At 48.0% G+C, this 21552-nt stretch overlaps 1 protein-coding gene across 1 annotated transcript; it reads left to right on the top strand.

The window, feature by feature from the left end:
* The first annotated feature begins 8496 nt into the window (after positions 1-8496).
* Positions 8497-21452, top strand: Ahcy (adenosylhomocysteinase). The gene is made up of 10 exons (XM_087911086.1): positions 8497-8657; positions 12988-13178; positions 13739-13814; positions 15553-15702; positions 16254-16366; positions 16785-16992; positions 17075-17162; positions 17256-17373; positions 18913-19107; positions 20648-21452. The coding sequence occupies exons 1-10, from the start codon at positions 8630-8632 to the stop codon at positions 20777-20779; spliced, it is 1299 nt and encodes a 432-aa protein (XP_087767212.1). The 5' UTR covers positions 8497-8629; the 3' UTR covers positions 20780-21452.
* Positions 21453-21552: the final 100 nt, after the last annotated feature.

The following is a 21552-nucleotide window of genomic DNA, read 5'->3' on the forward strand; positions in this document are numbered from 1 at the left end:
CACAGGGGAAGGGAGGTACAAAGGGCAAGCGGACGGGGCAGCTTGTCTCTGCCCAGGGGTCAGGAGCCCAGCAGCCTGCCAGAGGCATCACTGGAGCTTGGACTTAGAGGAAGGAGCACCTGGCAGCCGCTTGTCACTGTGCCTTTCACCAGAGTTTATGTGCCACCTTCCCAGCATGTCAGCAGTCCCTTGTAACCAGCCTGGTTCGTGTGTGTATATATAGGTAAATTCCAGTTTGTCCGTTTCTTCTCCTCTCTTCCTCAGATTGAGTTACAATCTCACATAGCCTAGGCTGGCCTCAAATTTGTTATATACCTAAGGATGACCTTGAACTTCTGATCCTCCTGTCTCTACCTCTCAAGCGTTGGGATTACAGGTGTGTGCCAACAGACCCAGTTGTTCCCTTTTCCTTTACACAAATAATAGTATTATAGGCTGATTGTTCTATACGTTGTTTTTTTCTAATTCTTAATGTAACATACCTTGAAGTTTGTTTGATATTAATAAACATCTCCCATTAAAAACTGGCAATCTCAGCTGGGCATTGGTGGTACACGCCTTTAACCCCAGCACTTAGGCAAATCTCTGTGAGTTCGAGGCCAGCCTGGTCTACAGAGTGAGTTCCAGAACAGCCAGAGCTACACAGAGAAACCTTGTCTCAAAAAATAAAACAGACAAACAAAAACAAAAACCAAAATACAAATAACAAAAAAAACCCCAAAACAGACAGTCTCTGTAAGATATGATAACAATGGGTAACAGGACTGGCCACCAAGTCTAATGATCCCTAGGATGCACAGGGTGGAAGGAGAGACTCACTACCACAAGCTGTTCTTTGACAAATGTTTGACAAACTGACCTTCACATGAATATTGTGTCACATGCAGACACAGACGCAGACACACACACATGTGAATGCACAAAAAAAAGCTTTAAAAATTAGCTGCCGCCCTATTCCTCCATGGGGACTGCGCTGTTACTTAGCAAATCTTCTACTGAAGGGCATGCACACATTTTTCAGTCTTTGGCTTTTAACATCATCACTCATACATGTGTGCATTTTTAGGCTAAATCCCTAGGCCTAAATCCTCACCAACAGTGCACAGTCACATTTAAAAACATACACATCTAAGGAAACTTAAAAAGAAACCCAAATAACACCTTTCTTGAAACCACATACAATGTAGCAATTCCCGTCTGGCACTAGGAAGGCACCCTGCCCCTTCATCTTTATTTCCTGGTTTCCTTTCCATTTTGAAAGGACAAAAGAGCCAATCCCTAAGACATCACATGTACGTGCAAGAGAACAGACCTGCAAAATATATGAAGCAAAGGTTGATGGATTGGAAAGGACAAATTTCAATAGCTTGTTCATCTTTTGGAAGAACAACTAAGCATAAAATCAGCAAGATTATAGAATTCTGCATCACAATTAGCCAGCAACATGTAATTGACATTGAGCTGAACACACACTTGTTTTAGGTGCTTGAAAAACGTGCACCAAGGTTGACCTCATCTTGGGTTGTCATCCTTTGTTTTCCATTGTGATAGAAGAAATCCTTACCAGAGAAACTGTAAGTGTTCATTTTCGCTCATAGCTCAGGGTAGAGTCCATGATGGAGGGGAATCAAGGCAGCTTGTATCAGCAGACTACATCATGTCCACAGTAAGAAGAGAGCAATGAAAGCCCATATGCTAATAACTGGTTCTTTTTCATCTTACAGTTCCAGGGTCTCCTGTCCAGGGAATGGTCCAACCAAAATGGGTGTTTTCAATTGATTTCAACCAATCCAAGCCAGATAATCCCTCATAGGCATGCCCAGGGCCCATCTACCAAGTGATTTTTAGAATTTTCAAGTTGACAGTTGACAAGCTAAAAATTGACATTTTAAATTGGGCAGTGGTGTTGTGTTGGGGACTACAGACTCTCATACCCTGAACTTTCTGTGACCCTTTGCCTGCCGGAGTGAACAACTAGTTTTCCTGTGCTTGCAGCTGCTCTGAGCACGAGACCCTCATGAGTTCCTGATGGCAGGGGAGTGGTTTCTGGTGGGCTTGCAGCTGAAAAGTCCCTAGAGCTGGGGTGTGGCCATTAGTCAAGGAGAGCCCCATATAAGCTGCCCTAGAACACAATAAAATTGGCATTCTTGTTTCAAGAATGACCCATGTCTCTGTATGCTTTTTAATCCCCAGACTCTTGCCCAATCATGGTTCCAGGTGGTGCAGGCACCACAGTGGCACATGCCTTTAAACCCAGCACTGGGGAGGCAGAGGCAAGAGGACCTCTGATGTAGGATTTCTCTCTGTATGCTGTGAATACCATTGGTTATAAAGTAACTGTCTTGAGCCCCTGATAGAGTAGAATAGAGCTAGGCAGGAAAAAATAAGCTGAATGCTGGGAGGAAGCAAGTCAGAGTCAGAGAGACATCATGGAGCTGCTGCCAGAATCAGATATGCCAAAACTTTGCCAGTAAGCCACAGCCTTGTGACGATACACAGATTATTAGAAATGGGTTAAACTAATTTGTAAGAGTTAGCCAATAAGAAGCTAAAGCTAATGGGCCAAGCAGTGATTTAAATAATATGGTTTCTGTGTGATTATTTTGGGTCAAAGCTAGCCAGGCGGCTGGGCGGCCAGGAAGAACAAGTTGCCTCCTTCACCTACAGATCTCTGTGAGTTCAAGGCTAGCCTGGCCTACAAAGTGAGTTTCAGGACAGGCTCCAAAGCTACAGAGAAACCTTATCTTGAAAAACAAAACAAAAAAAAATTGACACTATAGTTGGAAAGAAAATGACCCCCAAAGGGAATGGCACTATTAGGTCGTGTGGCTCTATTGAAGTAGGCGTGACCTTGTTATAGGATGTGTGTCAGTGTGCAGGAGGGCTTTGAGGTCTCTTTTGCTTAAGTTTCACTCAGTGTGACACAGAATTGATTTTCTGTTGCCTGCAAGATGTAAGACTCTGAGCTACTTCTTTAGCACCATATCCGCCTGTATGCTGTTCTGTGCTGCCATGGCGACAACGGACTGAACCTCTGAACTGTAAGCAAGCCACCACCATTAAAAGTTGACCTTCATGGGCTGGAGAGATGGCTCAGAGGTTAAGAGCACTGACTGCTCTTCCGGAGGTCCTGAGTTCAATTCCCAGCAACCACATGGTGGCTCACAACCATCTGTAATGAGATCTGATGTCCTCTTCTGGCCTGCAGGGACACATGGAGGCTGAACACTGTGTACATAATAAATAAATAAATCTAAAAAAAAAGTTGTCCTTCAAAAGCATTGCCATAATCATGATGTCTCTTCACAGCAATAGAAACTCTAAGACACTAACCGCCACATGGGTCAAATCTCAACAAACTGAAAAGAATTAAAACCATACAGAATATATTCTCTAACAACAATAGACTCAAACTAGAAATCAATGTTAAAACAATAATGGGAAAACATCTGAATCTTTCAAAGCTGAACAATACATGTCTAAATAGTCACAGGTCAAAAAAGAAGCCTCGGAGAACTTGTTTACTTTTGTGTGCACTCGTGTGTGTGTGTGTGCGCGCCAGCATACACATGCCACAGTGAACGTGTAGAGGTCAGAAAACAACTTCCAAGACTGGGTTCTCTCCTTCTACCTTCAAGTCAGGGTGTCTTGTTTCTGCTTAAGCTTTGCAAATTTCCACGAACTTCTAGGTGATTTTCCTGTCTCTGCCTCCCATTCTTGCTGGGACATGCTGGGAATACAGATGCACATCATCCCACCACAGCCAATTTTGTCTTGTGTGCGTGGTACTATATTTCTACTTGGTTACTTGAAAGCTTTATTTCAGAATTGAACCACAGAAGAATCTTTGTTTGTTTGTAAGACAGGGTTTCTCTGTGTAGGCCTGGCTGTCCTGGAACTCACTCTGTAGATCAGGCTGGCCTTGAACTTACAGAGATTCACCTGCCTCTGCCTCCCAAATGCTAGGATTAAAAGCATATGCCACCATGTTTGGCTTGAGAATTTTTTATTATTACTTTATTTTTTGAGATTATATTATAATTATAACATTTCCCCTTTTCGTTTCCTCCCTCCAACCACCCCATAAAGCTACCTGCCATCCCACCCCCCTTAAATTCATGACCTCTTTTTCTTTAATTGTTGATGTGTGTGTGTACATACATACACACATACATACATACATACACACACATACATACACATATATATTCCTAAATACATAAATACAACCTGCCCAGTCCATATAATGTCACTTCTATGTATACATTTTTAGGGCTGACTGATACTGGATAATATAAGCTATTGGTGTGATCTTCCCTGGGAAGGGCTATTTCTCCTATCTCGGCATTCCTTAGTAGCCTGTTGTTTTTTTCTAGGGTTGAGGACTTGGTGAGCTTTTCCTCTCCTATGGTATGATATCTATGGGTATCATTATTGTTCAGGATGCTTAGACACCCATACTGGTGAAACTTCATGGGTGTAGCTCCTCTGACATTTCTAGAACACACAATCTCACACCAAACCTCTTGTTTCTCTGGTTCTTAAAATCTTTCTTCTGGGGCTGGAGAGATGGCTTAGAGATTAAGAGCATTTACCGCTCTTCCGGACGTCCTAAATTCAGTTCCCAGAAAACCACATGGTGGCTCATAACCATCGAAAAAGAGATCTGATGCCCTCTTCTGGTATGCAGGCAGAACATATAATAAATAAATCTTTCGAAAATAATCTTTCTGCCCCCTCTTCCATGAACGTTTCTGCATTTCGATCAATTGTGGTTTTGTGTAAAGGTCTCTGTCTTTTGTAAAGATTCCTCAGTGAGGGATGAGAACCACACGGATCTGTGGGTATAAGGATAAGTGTTTAAGATGTAGTTAGTGATCGTGATAGTTTAGTAAGCTGACGGCTGTAGGTCCTCCTCCAAGATGCACAACTTCCCTAGCCCTGGGTAGGTGGTCAGGTTTCTAGTGCCAGGCATGATTTCCTTCTTGTTGAGAAGGCTGTGAGTCTAATTTGAGAGCGGCTGGCACCTGTGCCACTGCTGCACCTAGGGTTATTGCGCCATGTTGATTGTTGTTCTGGTTCAAAGGTGTCATAGCTGAGTACAACTATTGGTTCCTTCCCTCCTTAGAAAGCTTGCATGGTGCCTTCAGGTACCATGAAGTTTAGTTCTCTGGAGGAGGCTTTCAGGTCATTTTTTCTTTTAAATTGTACAGACTCTTTGTCAAATACTCTTTTTTTATTAATTTATTTTTATTTATGTACATTGTGTATTGCCTGCATGTATGTCTGTGTGAGGGTGTTGAATCCCCTGGAACTGGAGTTTATAGACAGTTGTGAGCTGCCATGTGGGTGCTGGGAATTGAACCTGGGTCCTCTGGAAGAGCAGTCAGTGTTCTTAACTGCCAAGCCATCTCTCCAGCCCCCAGTTTTGTTTCCTAAACTTGGATTCTGGAAATCAAATTCAGAATGAATTCCGTGAAGTTGTCCTCTGACCCATATGCTTGCTATGACATGTGTACCCACACATACATCATATGTGCACACAATAATAAGAGTACAAAGTTTAAGTGTTATAAAAGTGTTTAAATGTTATAAAAAAATAAAACAAGAGCCAGGCAGTGGTGGTGCACACCTTTAATCCCAGTACTTGGGAGGCAGAGGAAGCCAGCCTGGTCTACAAAGTGAGTTCCAGGATAGCCACAGAAACCCTGTGTTGGAAAAACAAAAAAAAACTCAGATCAGGGCTGGAGATATGGCTCAGCGGTTAAGAGCACTGGCTGCTCTTCCAGAGGTCCTGAGTTCAATTCCCAGCACCCACATGGCAGCTCTCAACTGCCTGTAACTCCAGTTCCAGGACATCTGACCCTCACACCAATGAACATAAAATAATAAATTCTAAAAAAAAAAAAAACCCAACAAACTCAGATCAGAGGTCAGCAAGCTGGCGTAGTGGACAAAGGTACTCGTCACCAAGCCTGATGCTTTGAGTGTGATCCCTGGGACCCACAGAAGTAAAAGGAGAGAACTGAGCCCCACAGTTGCCCTCTGAACCCCACGTGCAAGCTGTGGAGCTGTGGTGGCTTGCACACACAGAAATACATAAATAAATAAACTGTAAAAAAATAAAGCTGATTTTATATTCAACACTCTCAAGAAAGAAATGTCCAAGCCCAAGTAGTTTCATTGAGAAGAACAACTAAAGATTAGAGAGTTTCTGGGCGGTGTTGGCACATGCCTTTAATCCCAGTACTCAGGAGACAGATAGGTAGATCTCTGTGAGTTCGAGGCTAGCCTGGTCTACAGAAGGAGTGCCAAGATGGCCAAAGCTCTTACATAGAGAAACCTTGTCACAAAGCAAAACAAAACTAAACCAAAAGATTAGAGTTGATAGAGACTGGAAAGAAGGCTGAGTGGTTGTGAGTGACTACAGCTTGTGCTGAGGACCCAGGCTTGATTTCTAAGTTGATCCATATCAGGTAGATCACAACTCCCTGTAATTCCAGTTCTAGGGGATCTGGTCCCCGTTGGCCTCCAAGGGCACCTGCACACAGGTGGTGCACATAATCTCAAGGGCACACACATAGTACAAATAGAAGTTTTTATAAGCGTTAATAGGCATTCTATATAGTCTGTTTTAGAAAACAGAAGAACACTTCTGTGTTAGTTAGTTTTCTGTAACTATAACAACATACTCCAGACAATCAGTTTACCAGGAGAAATGGTTAGGCCAAGCCTGTAATCTCAGTACTTGAGAAGCTGAGGCAGGAGGATCTCAAGTTTGAGGTGGGACAGGGCAACATATTGAGTTCAAGACTAGTCTGGACTACATAATGGTTTGGATGGAGGGGAGATGACAGACGAGAGAAAACAAAGAAGAGAGGAGAGAGAAAGGAAAGGGAAGAGTGGTGGTGGTGGTCGTGGTGGTGGTGGTGTGTGTGTTTGTGTGTGTGTGTGTGTGTGTGTGTGTAGGAGAGATTGATTTTGGTTCATGGTTTTGTAATAGTAGAGTTTGTGATACTTGTCACTATGGAGGCCAATGAGCAGAGATGGGGATTAAATCTTCAGGCTGTGCATTATTTGGAGACTCAGCACCTGAGGTGGCAATGGGGTAACAAGGATGGGGCAGGGGGGAAAGGAAAGAGGGTGGAGTAGGGAGAGGGAGGGTGTCCTAGATTGCTTCTGCTGCTTCGGTAAGCACCACGACCAAAAGCAACCTGGGGAAGAGTTTATTTCAACTTACACTTCCAAGTAAGAATGCATCACTGAGAGCAGTCACGGCAGGAACTCAGGGCAGGAACCTGGAAATAGGAACTGATACAGAAGCCCTGGGTCACGGCTGAGGACCTGCACAAGATCCCAGCAACATTCAGTCATGATTGGGGGAGGGCCTTGTAAGATGTTGCTAATATTCCTTCTCAGGAGGTACATAGGCAAAGTCTGCTCTTTTCCCCACATAAACAGAGTCACGATTCTGCCAAAGATGACTCTGGGGAAACAGTTCACTGAGCTTCCTGACAAAGCACAGGTGAGGGGTTCTTAAGTTGTCCCCCTGAAGGCGACACCTGGAAAGCTTCTATCCAACAGGTTTGAGGGATTCTCCAGTAGCCAGGTAGCTGGAGCCCCCTTCCCTGGTTATAATCTCCAACCCCTTCCTGAGATCATGTTCAATTAAGGCAGAGTTGCACACAGCAGGTAGTAGGTGCAACTGAAGACTCAGGGGAGGGCTTGTGACCCTCCTTTCTGCTCCACGAAGAGATGTAATAAACAGTAAACAAGTCCGGCTGGGACAATCCGTTCACAAGGGGGCCAGCTGAACTCCCCAGAGATGGTGGGTGTTTGCACACAACGCGGCGCCTGGCTCCTTCAGGAAAGCTACTGGCAGTTATGGCCGCTGAGCCATTGGCTAGCTGCCTTTGCTCTTGTGGAAAGCACTACACTCATTTCCGTGTGGGCGGTTGGGGGTCACCAAACAGAAACAACGAAAAGACACGATAGTGGAACGGGGACTTATTGAGGAGGGAGTGGGGGTGGGCAAGAGAGGGAGGAAGAGAGAGGGACACATTGCAACTTGTAATTTTTCTTAACTTTCTTTTTGAAACCTCACTCTGGAGCCCAAGCTGGCCTGGAACTAACTAGTTGTAGACCAGACTGGCCTTGAACTTGTGACGATCCTTCTGGCTCTGTCTCCCGAGAGTTGGGATTACAGGCCATGTACCATTAGACCCAGCTCTGTACTGGTAGTCTTCGGCCAAATATACCAGAAGAAATTAAGGCTCAGTGAAGTAAATTGGCCTGAAAGTTCTGCATCGTTTTGACCTCTGGTTCACTGATTGAACGAATGGGAGAAGAACCGCCTCTCTCCACGCTCCCTTCCAGCCGGGTGCCAGGAGTCCAAAGGTCACACAGCATAAAATTTATAATTTTTGTGGGAGGGATCGAAGTCCAACCCCGCTGCTGCACAGCTATTCACCTCGAGCCAGACTCCGCCCCCAAGTCTCAGCCCCAACGAGACTCATGAATATTCAAATTAGAAGATATTTAAAGCCGCCGGCGCCAGGCGTAGATCCCTGCCCCACGCCGTCCGGCCCCTTTCACTGAGTTCATCAGTCCTAGCGGAAGCGCCGCCAGCATGTCTGAAAAACTGCCCTACAAAGTCGGTGAGTCCCAGGGGTGCAGTCCTTCGTGGCGACTCGGCTCCCCACCCTGGGCTTGTTGTCCGTACCAACCCACGTCTGGTCGAGGCACCGGCCTCGGGGCGCCCGGGACCCCTAGGCCGCGCAGGTGCCTGGGGATTGGAGTCCACGCTCCGCCGAGAACTAGGAGTGGGAAGCAGCCACGGACTACAAGTCCCGGCGTGCCCTGCAGCAGGCGCCCCGAGCCGTGGCGCGGGCTACCATTCTTGGTTAGGCAGCGTGCTGCTAGTGGAGAGACTGGCCCTTGGGGAAGCGGCCCTAGCGGGTCTGGCTCCGGCATCTGGCGGGCTGTGTGGCCCCCAAAAAGGGTCCACCACCTTTCGGGCCTTGAGCGGGGCCGGAGAGCGCGCTGGTGTTTCAGGTGTTAGTGAGGAGAGGCCCGGAAGGCAAGTCCCCGGTGCACTGGGGACTTGGGGTCAGCTCAGTCTGTGGGACTATATCTGGTGGATGACCAAAAGAAAATTTAGAGTGCTTAAAAATTCCTCTTCGTTTCCTTCCGGTGATGGAAGGATGACTGAGTAAACAAACGTTCAGTTGAGTGTTTCCAATGGGCTCGGCACCGCCTTGTAACATTATTCTAGACTAATCCTTTTTATTATTATAGCTCCTTAGGGAAGGAACGAGTCTCCTTTTACGATGAAACTCCAGAGGTATAGAGGTTATTTTCCCAGAATCTTGCAACTGGGAAGCGGTTGGCTAGAATTTGTACCCAATACGTCATGACCTCAGGGCTCATCCCTTTCGCTGCTGTCTGTATGCAAGGGAACAAACACTCTTGGAACAACCCTAATGAAATTTCAGCACAGTTCAGTTCAGGCTAGGCTTAGTGACACAGGTTTGTAATGCCAGCGTTCACTTCTGCGGCGCACAGTGAAGTCCAGACCAACCTGGACAAAACAGGGAGACCCTATCAGAACCAAACTACAGACCAAACAAACAAAACCAAAGCAATTCAGGCTGGCTGGCTTTTAAGGTCATTTCAAGACGCCATAAAATTGGGGAGGGTCACGAGCATGAAATGGATGCTACCCCATTATACCGAGGAGGAACCTGAGGAAGTCTCTTGGAAAATTCTTATTAAAATGGTTAACCAGCTGCCAGAGTAGATTATTGTCTCCATTGAGTAGAAGCTGAAACTGAGGCCCAGAAAGGTTTAAGTCAGTGTTGTCCTGGTGGAACAGCTAGAATGGGAACTTGTCCTACTGAGAAGGGGTTGGAGGACCACAGCTTGAATGAATAGGAGGCTGGATTTGGAGGCTGGGGTCTTGACTTTCGGGGTGGAGGTCCACTAAGGAGGGCATGCTGTGCACTAGACCTTGTCCGTGTGGTGTTCTAATCCTTGGGTGTACAGTAAGGCTCGGCCTGATTATCCTCAGTCTGATGAGGCAGGTTTGGGAAGGGACACACGGGTCCTTTTGACTTGTTCTTTTTGACCTGTGTTTCTGGGAACTTCTGCGACCTCTGGTTCTCTTGGCACCAAGCTCCAGAGTTTGGTCACAGGGGCTTTGAAAGAATCATTTCTAGCTAGAGGGACAGGTGATAGTAGATGGAATGGGATTTAAGCAGGAAAGCACAAAACCCGTTGTCCTCTCCAGGAAGGCCTTGAGTCCGGCCTCTGACTGGCTGGAGACTATAAATGCTGGGAGTTAGACTAGCTTCATCTCCCTCCCTCCATCCTTCCCTCCCTCTCTTCCTCCTTTCTTCCCTCCTTTTCTTCCTTTTTGCCATCCTTGTCCTGGGCCAACCCTCTATGAATCTTTGCTCATTTAGTTTTAGCAGTAAACATTTTCTGAGTTCCTTCTCTTTGCTGGTCACTGGAGATATAGAAGTGACCCAGCTACAAGGTTGAGGCAGATAGACCTAAATAGTGTAGCACAGCCTCCTTGTGTGGGAGATCTGTCGCCTTTCACTCTTCATGCCTGCCAGCCCCGCTCTCCTCTCTCCCCACAGGTCTCTATGGTCTTCATGCTACCATTTTGTTTGCTTGATTTTTGGGCCTCAGCTGGCATTGAACTCATTAAACTTCCTTTATCCTCCAGAGCACTGATTTTTATAGGTACATGTCGTTATAGTGGGCCAGTAGGCTCTTTCAGAAGACAAATGATACCTCCTTTGGAACTCTGTAGATGACCTACCTCACTGCGAGTAAAGTCCTGACTCGTCTTAATGCTTCTGTTTTGAGTCAGCTTGGCCCATTTTCAAGTTTTTTTTTGCTTTCTCATTTTTATTATATGTGTATGGGTGTTGTGCCTGCATGCGTGTCTGTACCACATACGTGTGGTGCCCACGGAGGCCAGAAGAAAACGTTCTATCCCCTGAAACTGGAGTTAAAGACGGTTGTGACGCTCTGTGACCTGCTAGGAATTGAACCCCAGTTCCCTTGAAGAGCAGTCAGTGGTCTTAACCGTTAACCGTCTCTCCAGCCCCTCCCTTTCCAGGTGTTTTGAGCCAGGTACTGCATCTGGCATTAGTCTTCCCGGTTAACTGCTTGTGTTCAAGCGCGATGAGGGGAGAGGTCTGTGGCTGAGCTGCTAGTGACAGAACAAGGTGGAGAGAAGCGGGTGGTAGACTCGGGAGGGGCCTGAGGCCCAGGTCAGGACTAGGATTTTACATTTTTAGAAGTTTCTCCCTGGGCTGTAAGTGAGGAGCGTCATATGTGGGAACAAAGGGGACCAACTATGACGCTGCTTGTGGGTCCAGCTGAGAAGTGGTCCTTTAGGCTAGGGTGGGATGCTCGGTGACAAACAAGCTGGTGGAGGTGGGGCATAGTGGCCCATACCTTTAACCGCAGCACTTGGGACACAGGGGCAGGCAGTTAGTTATCTGTGAGTTTGAGGCCAGGCTGCTCGACATAGTGAGTTTCACAGAGTTTCAGGAACAAGAAACAAAAAACATGCTGACAGAAGCAAAAATGGAAGCGGGAAATCTTACATACAGGTTTTTGGCCGGAGTGGCAGATTGAGTGGTGGTTTCATTTCCTAAAATGGGAAGATTGAGGGTGTGTGGCCAAGCAGTCTTGAAGCCTCGTACTTGGTGGATAATAATTGGACACCAGTCCAGAGGTGCTGAGTCAGCAGTTGGATTTTGTGAGTCTCAAATTCCTGGGAGAAGTTTGCACTGGAGGTAAATACGTGGGAGTCATCACCCCAGGGAAGGTATTCACAATCATCCAAACAGAACTTAATTGGCAGGAGTTGGAGGGAAGGCATTTACAATCATCTGAATAGAACTTAATTGGCAGGAGTTGGAGAGGGACCCCAGGCCTCCTAGAGTATATCAGGTGAAGAGCAGCCAGGAAGGAAGGAGGGAGAAGGGAGAATCGGATGCCAAGGGAAAGCAAGCATTTCAGAGTCGGTAGTGGGGTCCCTGCTCCTGTGAGAAACCTGAGCATAAGTAATCACCTCAGTGGTGCCCGTAATGGAACAGTTGAGATCTGAGGGGTGAGAAAAATTAGGGACCAGGGACAGCTGGTCCTTTCTGACAGCCAAGAATGCCCAGTCTAATCACAGAGGATGGTGGAGTTCATGGATGGATGATTTTGTATCCTCAGAGAAGTGTGAAGTGATATTATCAGTCGATGGGGTGAGGAGGAGGGGATAAACTTACTAGGAAAATGTAGTGGGATTGCTAGGATGTGCCAGGTATCCCTTGAGTTATATGTTTATAGTAAGCAAGACCTTCATCCTGTGACTGCAATTCTGCTAGTTCAGGCCTTAGGTACAGTGGAGAGATGGCTCTAACTAGGTGGAAACTTTGGTTTTTGAGACTAGGTCTCTGTGAAGCTCAGGATGACCTCAAAACCATGGCACTCAGCTTCCCTAGTGCTGGGATTCCAGGCATGAAGCCACCCACCTAGCTTCGGGTGTGAGCTTCACCAAGTGAGGTCCCAGAGGCTAAGAGAGCAGGGTATCCTAAACTGGAAAAAGAAGGGGAAATCATGAAGGGGACGGGGTAAGGGACACCAGAAATTAATAAAACCAATGCTTTAGAGAGTCTGAACTGCTCCCAGTTGGTAATGTATATGGAGAAGACACGGCCAAAGGTGGTTGTTTGAAATTCAGATTTCTGAAGGAGCTCTCATTGTTGATAGCCTGGGGTCAGTGTGTGTGTGTGTGTGTGTGTGTGTGAGAGAGAGAGAGAGAGAATAAAGTATTTCTGTAGCAGCCTCCTTTCTTCACCTGTCATTTTCTAGGGTGAGTGAGAAGACCTGAGCTCCCCAAAGGTAAACATGACCCTGGGTGGCGGGGGGGGGGGGTGGTGGTGGCTCATGGAACTCGCCTTCTTGTTCCTGCAGCGGACATTGGACTGGCTGCCTGGGGACGAAAGGCCCTGGACATAGCCGAGAACGAGATGCCCGGTTTGATGCGTATGCGGGAGATGTACTCGGCGTCCAAGCCACTGAAGGGTGCCCGCATTGCTGGCTGCCTGCACATGACTGTGGAGACTGCCGTCCTCATTGAGACTCTCGTGGCCCTGGGTGCTGAGGTGAGGTCCACAGCTGTCCCTGCCCTCTTTGGGCTCAACCACGGGAAAAGACTGAATTGGTAGGAGATGTAGCTGGCAGAGCCTCTTCTGGTCACCTGGGTTTTCTCACCATTTCCCTCTGCTGGTCCCCTGGAACTGGGGCTATGGGTGGTTGTGAGCTGCAGTGTGGGTGCTGGAACCAAACCAGGGTCCTCTAGGAGAGCAGCAAGTGCCTTAACTGCCGAGCCATCTTTCTAGTTTGTGTACTGAGTCAGAATCTCACTGTATAACTCAGGCTGGCCAGGAATTCCCCATATAGCCCTGATCTTCCTGCCACTACCTCTTGAATCTCAGGAATATAGGTGTACCACCATGCTTGGCTCGGTGATTTGTTGCCTTTTTTTTTTTTTTTTTTTTTTTTAGCTCTAGTGATAACTTTTTACTGCTTTGGCTTCTAGTCATTCACTTGCCCAGAGTCCCCAGCCTTTCACTCTTGGCTTCAGGGCTTTCCTTTTCCTATTCCTAACAGGATGCTTCATAGTCACCAGTGCCCAACAGCCTTGTTTTCCTGGCCCTTCTAGGTGCGGTGGTCCAGCTGCAACATCTTCTCCACGCAGGACCATGCAGCAGCTGCCATTGCCAAGGCTGGCATTCCAGGTGAGCGGGCTCGCTGTGGGGTATGTGGGCATGGATAAAGCACTTTGCTTTTTCACTGACCCCTGTAGTAAAGGCTTCCATGTGCAAACAGAGGCCCTTAGCCTATTGATTTATAGTCCTCCCACCTCAGACCCCATGGAAGGTACTTACTGACCGCTGAGCTTGTGGTCTCGAAGGAAAGGATCTGAAGATTGGGAGCCACATGGAGCAGAGGGTGGGGACGTCCCTTAGGGGGACTCTGGATCATTTTCTAAGGAGCTGGTGAGGCGTAAGGCAGAACAAGAGTCTCAGGTGCACTGACTGAGGTATGGTAGTTTAGGAGCGACCAGGTTAAAGAGCAAAGACTTTGTCTCAGACTGTTGCAGAATGGTACATGTCTGTCTGGACTGAGGCAGGGTGGGAGTAGGGCTGATAGGACTTGTTAGATTAAATAAAGTATACAAGAATCTTTAAGCGGGCGGTGGTGGCACACACCTTTAATCCCAGCACTCGGGAGGCAGAAGCAGGTGGACCTCTGTGAGTTTGAGGCCATCTTGGTTTCTGTAGAGTTCCAGAAGAGGCCTCAAAAGCTACAAAGAAACTCTGTCTTGAAAAACCAAAAACAAAACAAAACTTTATCAGGGGACTGGAGAGATGGCTCAGCAGTTAAGAGCACTGGCTGTTCCTCCAGAGGACCCGGGTTCAATTCCTAGCACCCACATGGCAGCTCACGATTGTATGTAATTCCAGACCCAGGAAATCAATATAATTTCTGTCCTCCTCAGGCCCCAGGCAAGCACAGGGTACAGTGACATTCTTGTAGACAAAACACTCATACATTTGGGGGCAGGAGCTGTAGGTAGGGGGTCAGTGGGAGGGATTCCTCACAGGGCTGAGTGCCTGTCAGCACTCCCCACCTTGGCGAGGCTCAGAGGCCCTCCTTCAGAAGAGGCCTTGCTTTAACAGCATTATCTTCTACAATTGTGGGGAGGGAGGCAGCCGGCTACTTGGCCAGTGTCCTGTGTAAACAGGAGACTCTTGCACCCTACACCTGTGGAGTTCCACATGCTGGGAGGAGCAGCAGCCAGCAGCCTGCGCCCTTGCTTCAGGCGCTGCTTTCCAGGGCTCAGTGCTGCGTTCCCTAGTCTCTCTTAGGGTTTTATAAGTGGTGATGGCAATGCTTCCTCTTGGGGTTTGCATGGGGGAACCTGAGAACGGACCCAGAGCAGTTACTGTGCCTGGCACAGAGGAGGCTCCATCTATAGTAGCATGTGCTGGGCAACTTTGACCAGGCATAACCTGGAGTTACCCACCACTGAGACTGCCAGTCCCTCAAGACCTTTCAGTGAGCAAACCAGGATCTTACTGGTGCCCAGTGAGTTGGATGTCCCTCTGGGTGGGAGTCCTGTTCTGTAGGGGCCAGTACCCCTACTTCATGGAGCCCAGGCAGAAGGAGATGCAAAAGGGAAAATTATTTCTGGACACCTATGTCTAGGGCCATGCACGGTCTCTGTGTCACTTGATGTACGCTATTACAGGCCGCATTTATAGAGGAGGAAACTGTGTCGTATGAGTTTCTCAAGGTCACATGGCTGGAAAGTTCTGAGCCAGGGTTTGGGCTTAGATCTGCTTAGCTTTGGGCTGTGTATTTCCCACTGCTGTTTTGGTAAGGGCTGGACGTAGCTAGGCATGGGAACTAGGAAGGACACAGCAATGGCTCCCCCCTGCCGGCTGGCTCTCATGTGCCGCTCTCCTCCAGTGTTTGCCTGGAAGGGTGAGACGGACGAAGAGTACCTGTGGTGCATTGAGCAGACACTGCACTTCAAAGACGGCCCCCTCAACATGATTCTGGACGATGGTGGCGACCTCACCAACCTCATCCACACCAAATACCCGCAACTTCTGTCAGGTAAGCAGGTGGGCTGAAGGGAGCCTGCTCCTTCACAGACACGGATTCTCCATAGAACTGGAAGACAGGAGGCTCCTGCAGGCATGGAGGCTGTCTTCTGACCTGTGATGTAAAGCCAGGGTAATTGGGGTGGGGATAGAGCTGGCTGAGTTTATAAGCCAAGGCCGGCGCAGGGCAGGGCTAGGAATGGTCACAGAGAAACAGCTTTGTTGACTGTGACAGGGAGGAGGAGGATGGAGTTTGGAGAGTACAAAAGGCCCTGAGGTAGGAAAAGATTGACTGTACGAAACTAGCCATGGCTAGTAAATGAAGGGAGCCTTCTCTGGAGAGTACTCTAGGCTGGGACAGGACGACTGGGCATGGTGTCAGCACTGCACAGTGCTGGGTGGAAGATGTTGGGGGCGTGCGTCATTAGGATTCTGTAGGACAGCAGATGGTGCCTCCCTTTTGCTGGCCACGGTGACTGAGTGAACTGAAGGAGAGGGGACACTAGGGAGTGAAAGGGTTATGGGTAGAGATGTCTTCTCTGATGCTGTCCCTCTCTCGTTCAGGCATCCGAGGCATCTCTGAGGAGACCACGACTGGGGTCCACAACCTCTACAAGATGATGGCCAATGGGATACTGAAGGTGCCTGCCATCAATGTCAATGATTCTGTCACCAAGGTGAGCCCTGGGGAAGAGTCAGCTCCCGTTGTTAGTTGCCCAGTGAGCTGAGGAGTGGATCTCTGAAGAAGGGTGGCCAGGAGGGGAGATGGGGCAACAGTCTGAGGATGGTGAGTGTGCTGGGTCACAGCTGTGCAGGGATATTGTGGCTTTGGTTAGCAATAGCTTCAAAGTTAAGCAATTCTTAGACTCAGCAACCTGTCCTGGGCATTGATTTCCTAGAAAGACTTCTAGACCAGCAGAGAACAATGAGGCTGATGAGGAGGAAGGACATATTGGCTTTGTCTAGTGGAGAAGATTCTTAGGGGTCTGTCCAGGCTGACTGAGTGGGCTCAAGTCTCAGCCCTGTGGGATGCTTTAAGGCCTGGCCTCAGGGTCTTGCCTGTCCCCATGGTCCCCTCGCCCCTTCTCCTTTCAGAGCAAGTTTGACAACCTCTATGGCTGCCGGGAGTCCCTCATAGATGGCATCAAACGGGCCACAGATGTGATGATTGCGGGCAAGGTGGCAGTGGTAGCAGGCTATGGTGACGTGGGCAAGGGCTGTGCCCAGGCCCTGAGGGGTTTTGGGGCCCGAGTCATCATCACCGAGATTGACCCCATCAATGCACTGCAAGCTGCCATGGAGGGTATGGTAGAGTAAGGGTTGGCTGTTGGGGCTAGAACAAGGGTGAGGCCACCTTTGCTAACACACGCTCACTGTCCGTGCAGGCTATGAGGTGACCACCATGGATGAGGCCTGTAAGGAGGGCAACATCTTTGTCACCACCACAGGCTGTGTTGACATCATCCTTGGCCGGTAGGTACCGGGTGGGAGTCCTAGGGAGCAAAGGCACACAGGCTGGGGCTGTTCTTGGTCTCCGCTCTCTCACAGGGTTGGGCTCCCTTCCAGGCACTTTGAGCAGATGAAGGATGATGCCATTGTGTGTAACATTGGACACTTTGATGTGGAGATTGACGTGAAGTGGCTCAATGAGAATGCTGTGGAGAAGGTGAACATCAAGCCCCAGGTGAGAAGCCCCGGCCTTCTCCGCCGCGCTGGCAGTGAAGGGCTGAGGAGGGGGAGTAGGCTTGCAGGTTGCCCGCCATGGAAGCTGGTGTGACCTAGAGAGTGGGGTGTACGTTGGAGAATTCTGGTTTCAGAGCTAGGTTTGAGGTATCAGAGTTGATGCTGAGGTCTCAGTTGCCCTTGAAGGTATCAGCATGTGTGCGGTGCACAGTGACCTTGCTGTATGAGAAAGCCCACTTGTGCTTGTGAGTGCAGATCACATACAGCGGTGAACAAAGAGATAAGGCCCTGAGGGTGCTCACAGCCAGGCAGGCATGCGGGCAGCTGAAGGGCGTGGGCTGAGCTGGCAGCAGGGTCAGGATGGGGGAGGCCAGGAAAGGGACATTGCATGTCTGTCTAGAACAGTTCTGTGCAGAGTAAGCCATTAATTGAGCTAGAGAAAGGACAGCTTTGCTGCAGGGCATTCCTTTGGGGTTTATCAACTTAATTTGGCTTTTATTTATTGTTGGTTTATTTATTTACCTGATTATAAAAGTAATGTTCCCAGAAAATTTTTTGGATTTGTATGTTAAGAGCTTTTAAGTTAAGTTCTTTTTTGCCTTGTAGAGCTGGAGATTAAACCCAGTGCTTCATGTAAGCTAGGCAAGCATTCTCTTACCAAGTGATCCACATCTCCAGCCTTGCATTTGATCAAATATATGTATTTATACTGACATATGTGTGTGTGTGTGTGTGTGTATACACATATACACCCACACTGATACTAACATATGTATATATACTGACACACACACAAAGCTACATTTTACTCAGTCATTTTATGTTCATGTGTGTGTAAGCACATATATACTTGCATGTGGAGGTTAGAGGAGCCTATCATAGTTGATTCTCCCCTTCCACCGTGTGGTTCTCAGGGATTGAACGCAAGCAACTTTACCCACTGAGCCATCTCACCATCCTGCATTCAGCTTTTTAATGACAATTGAGAACATGAGACCAGGCCTCCCTCCAATGGTCAAGGCTCAGATTGCAGCCTAGTGTGTAGCTCTGAACAAGTGACTCAGCCTTGTAAACTTCAGTTTATTTGTGAAAGGGGAAGATGAAGCACTTAAATGATAGTCATATGGGGCTGGGGAGATGGCTCAGTGGTTAAGAGCACTGACTGCTTGCTCTTCCAGCACCCACATGGCAGCTCACAGCTGTCTGTAATTCCAGTTCCAGGGGACCTGGCACCCATAGCAAAACACCAGTGCACATAAAATAAAAATAAATTTTAAAAAATGATAGTCATATATGTATAAAGGATTCAATACAGGCTATATGGCAGTAATGACAGTACTCGCTGTTACCTCCTAAGTATGCCAAATGCTTTATAGGTCTGTCTGAATTCATTAAGTTCTCAGAACAGACTGGTTTATTGTATGTGCTAGCTCTGTAGGGTGGTTGTTTGGGGGCATTTCAGGTCATCTTATGCAGGGTAGGAGGTGGGCAGAGATGGGTAGTGCCCACCAGCCCTTACTGTTGCCCTGGGGACTTGCAGGTGGACCGCTATTGGCTGAAGAATGGGCGCCGAATCATCCTGCTGGCTGAAGGCCGACTGGTCAACCTGGGTTGTGCCATGGGCCATCCCAGCTTTGTGATGAGCAACTCCTTCACAAACCAGGTGATGGCACAGATTGAGCTGTGGACCCACCCAGATAAATACCCCATTGGGGTTCACTTCTTGCCTAAGAAGGTAAGCTCTTGACTTTACTGCAAACCAAGGCTTATGTGCTGGTTCCTGGGCTCCCTGTGTGGGTTTGCTAGAGCATATTAAGTGTTTATCTGTATGCCCTCTTCGTTGTCCTCCAGAGTCCTCAGTGCTCCCTGGAGCCACACCCATAGTGCCATGAGCTGTGGAGTGTGGCTCACAGGTCTGGAGCTGTGTCTCCATTCCTCAATTGTAAAGGGAAGGCAAGAGCACTTTCCTGAATATCGGCGAGGATTTCCACATGTCTGCAAGGACTGGGCGGGTACTTGGTAAAGTAGGCCGGGTGGGAGGTGAACAGTTGAAGAATATATGTGCCAAGTAAAGGGGTGGCTATCACTCGGCTGTCACAAGCCCAGGACACAGCTCTACCAGACAAGGCCTCTGAGCTTTGAAGAGAAGCCATATGCTAAGGTCTTGATATGAAATAATTTTTAAAAAAGGGCAACATATTGTAGTTTTTTTAAAAAAATGGATGTGCCCCATTTGGTTTGTTCATCTTTGATTTTGAGACAGAATCTATCATTGCCCTGATCGACCTGGATCTCAGTGTGTAGACTAGGCTAGCCTTGACTCCTAGGTCTGCCTGCTTCTGCCTCCTGAGAACTGGGATTAAAGGCAAGAGCTTGTCTTGGGTTTTTGTTTGTTCGTTTTGTGGTGTTGGACCTGGAGCCCAGGTTCTCCTACATGCTACATGAACATCCCTTAGCTGCATCCTAGCACTTGGGTGGTCAGCTGGGCATGTCTGTAAGATGCATGCATCTAAGGGTTCTTTGGTACCTTAGTTAATGATGATAGGAGGCACCATGATCTTTGTGACAGCTTCAAAGGTGGGTATTTATTATGTGTGCCCTCCAAATGAGGAAACCAAGCTTTAGAGGCTGGTGTGCTCTCCTGGGAATCCGGCTCCAGCTGCCCAGGTAGTCACCCCTATGTGGCACACTGGTAGGGTGCTGTGAGAAGAAAGGTGTCCCGAGCTAGACTGGCCAGGCATAGGAGGCCTTCATTCTGCTTCTAACAATAGGGATTCCAGGTTAAGCCCATCTTGCCTTTACTTGCATCTAGCTTGAACCGTTAAGCACTTTCTTTAGGCTCCTTGTCTGTTGATGTAGGCATCATCCATCCCTTCCTACATCTTGGGAATGCTGTGAAGCTCCAAGAACAGTGAACATAAAACTGCTTGGGAATGTAAAAGCACTCTGGCTGGGATGTAGGCAGAGTGTCAGAGAGTGCCTCAGCTGATAATAAAACATGTCCTAGGCCATAGTTCATTTCAGGATGCATTCTGGCTAGCTGCTTTAGTTAGAGGGTGAGGAGATGCGACTGGTGGTGCCACCAGAACTATATGATGGGAGGGTGTGCTTGGTTCTCTGGGCAGCTAAGACATCACACTGTGAAGCTGGCCGTGAGGCTAGAACAAGGTATAATGAGGACTTGCAGCCCCCACCCCCAGCAGTTTCTGTTGGCTAGGTGCAGGTAAGTGTACTAGAACATGACACTAACTCCAGATTTTTCTGTTTCTCTCCAGCTGGATGAGGCAGTGGCCGAAGCCCACTTGGGCAAGCTGAATGTGAAGCTGACCAAGCTGACTGAGAAGCAGGCCCAGTATCTGGGCATGCCCATTGATGGCCCCTTCAAGCCTGATCACTACCGCTACTGAGAGCCGGGACTGCCCTTCACCTTCCAGCTGCCATCCTTGGTCCAGGCCCTGCTTCTTTCCCAAGAGCACATGTCACCAGCTTCGCAGTTGCTTCACCAATGTTGTCCATGGGGCTGGTTACTGTCTTTGGCTTCTGTTGTGTCCTTCATACGGTTCCAGGTGTGGCAAGGGGAACTGAGAGTCTCCAGTCAGGAGCCATCCACAGGGGACATGAGCCTTGGAAGCCTTGAGGCTGGATGCGGCTAGTGGTGGTCACAAGCCCACGCACTTTACCATCCAGGCTCTTACTTGGTCTTTAGATCTGTGTGCTTGGTTTCTCAGCCTGGGACCAGAGAAGGCGCTCTACCAGAGAGTGGGAACCACTGGAGCTGGAAGGTTCCTCAGAGCTTGGCTTATTTACCATTGGGCCGTCTTTTTAAATCTCAGAATACTGAGGTTGGTACTTTTGGTCCCTATTTCACAGGGGTGAGAATTAAGAGATAATTAACCAAGAAGGGACAGGTGACAGCTGGAGGTTAAAGGGGGCTGGAAAAAACAGGCTAAGGTCTGTCACTGTTTTGTTACTGATGGTTTCTATTCCAAGCCTGGGTCACAAAGAGATTAATTTGGTTTATAGTGTTTGGAATGTTAATAAAGGAAGGTGGAGTAAATAAAATTTCTGGTTCCTAAAGAATTTTGACCCTTTATTCTATACGTAAGATATTGCTTACCACATATGACAGTTTTAAGTGTGTGTGGTGTACCTGTGCTCATGGAGCCCAGAAGAGGATATT

The sequence above is a fragment of the Myodes glareolus genome, chromosome 10, assembly GCF_982192425.1.
Source record: "Myodes glareolus chromosome 10, mMyoGla1.1, whole genome shotgun sequence".
Taxonomy (NCBI): Eukaryota; Metazoa; Chordata; class Mammalia; order Rodentia; family Cricetidae; genus Myodes; species Myodes glareolus.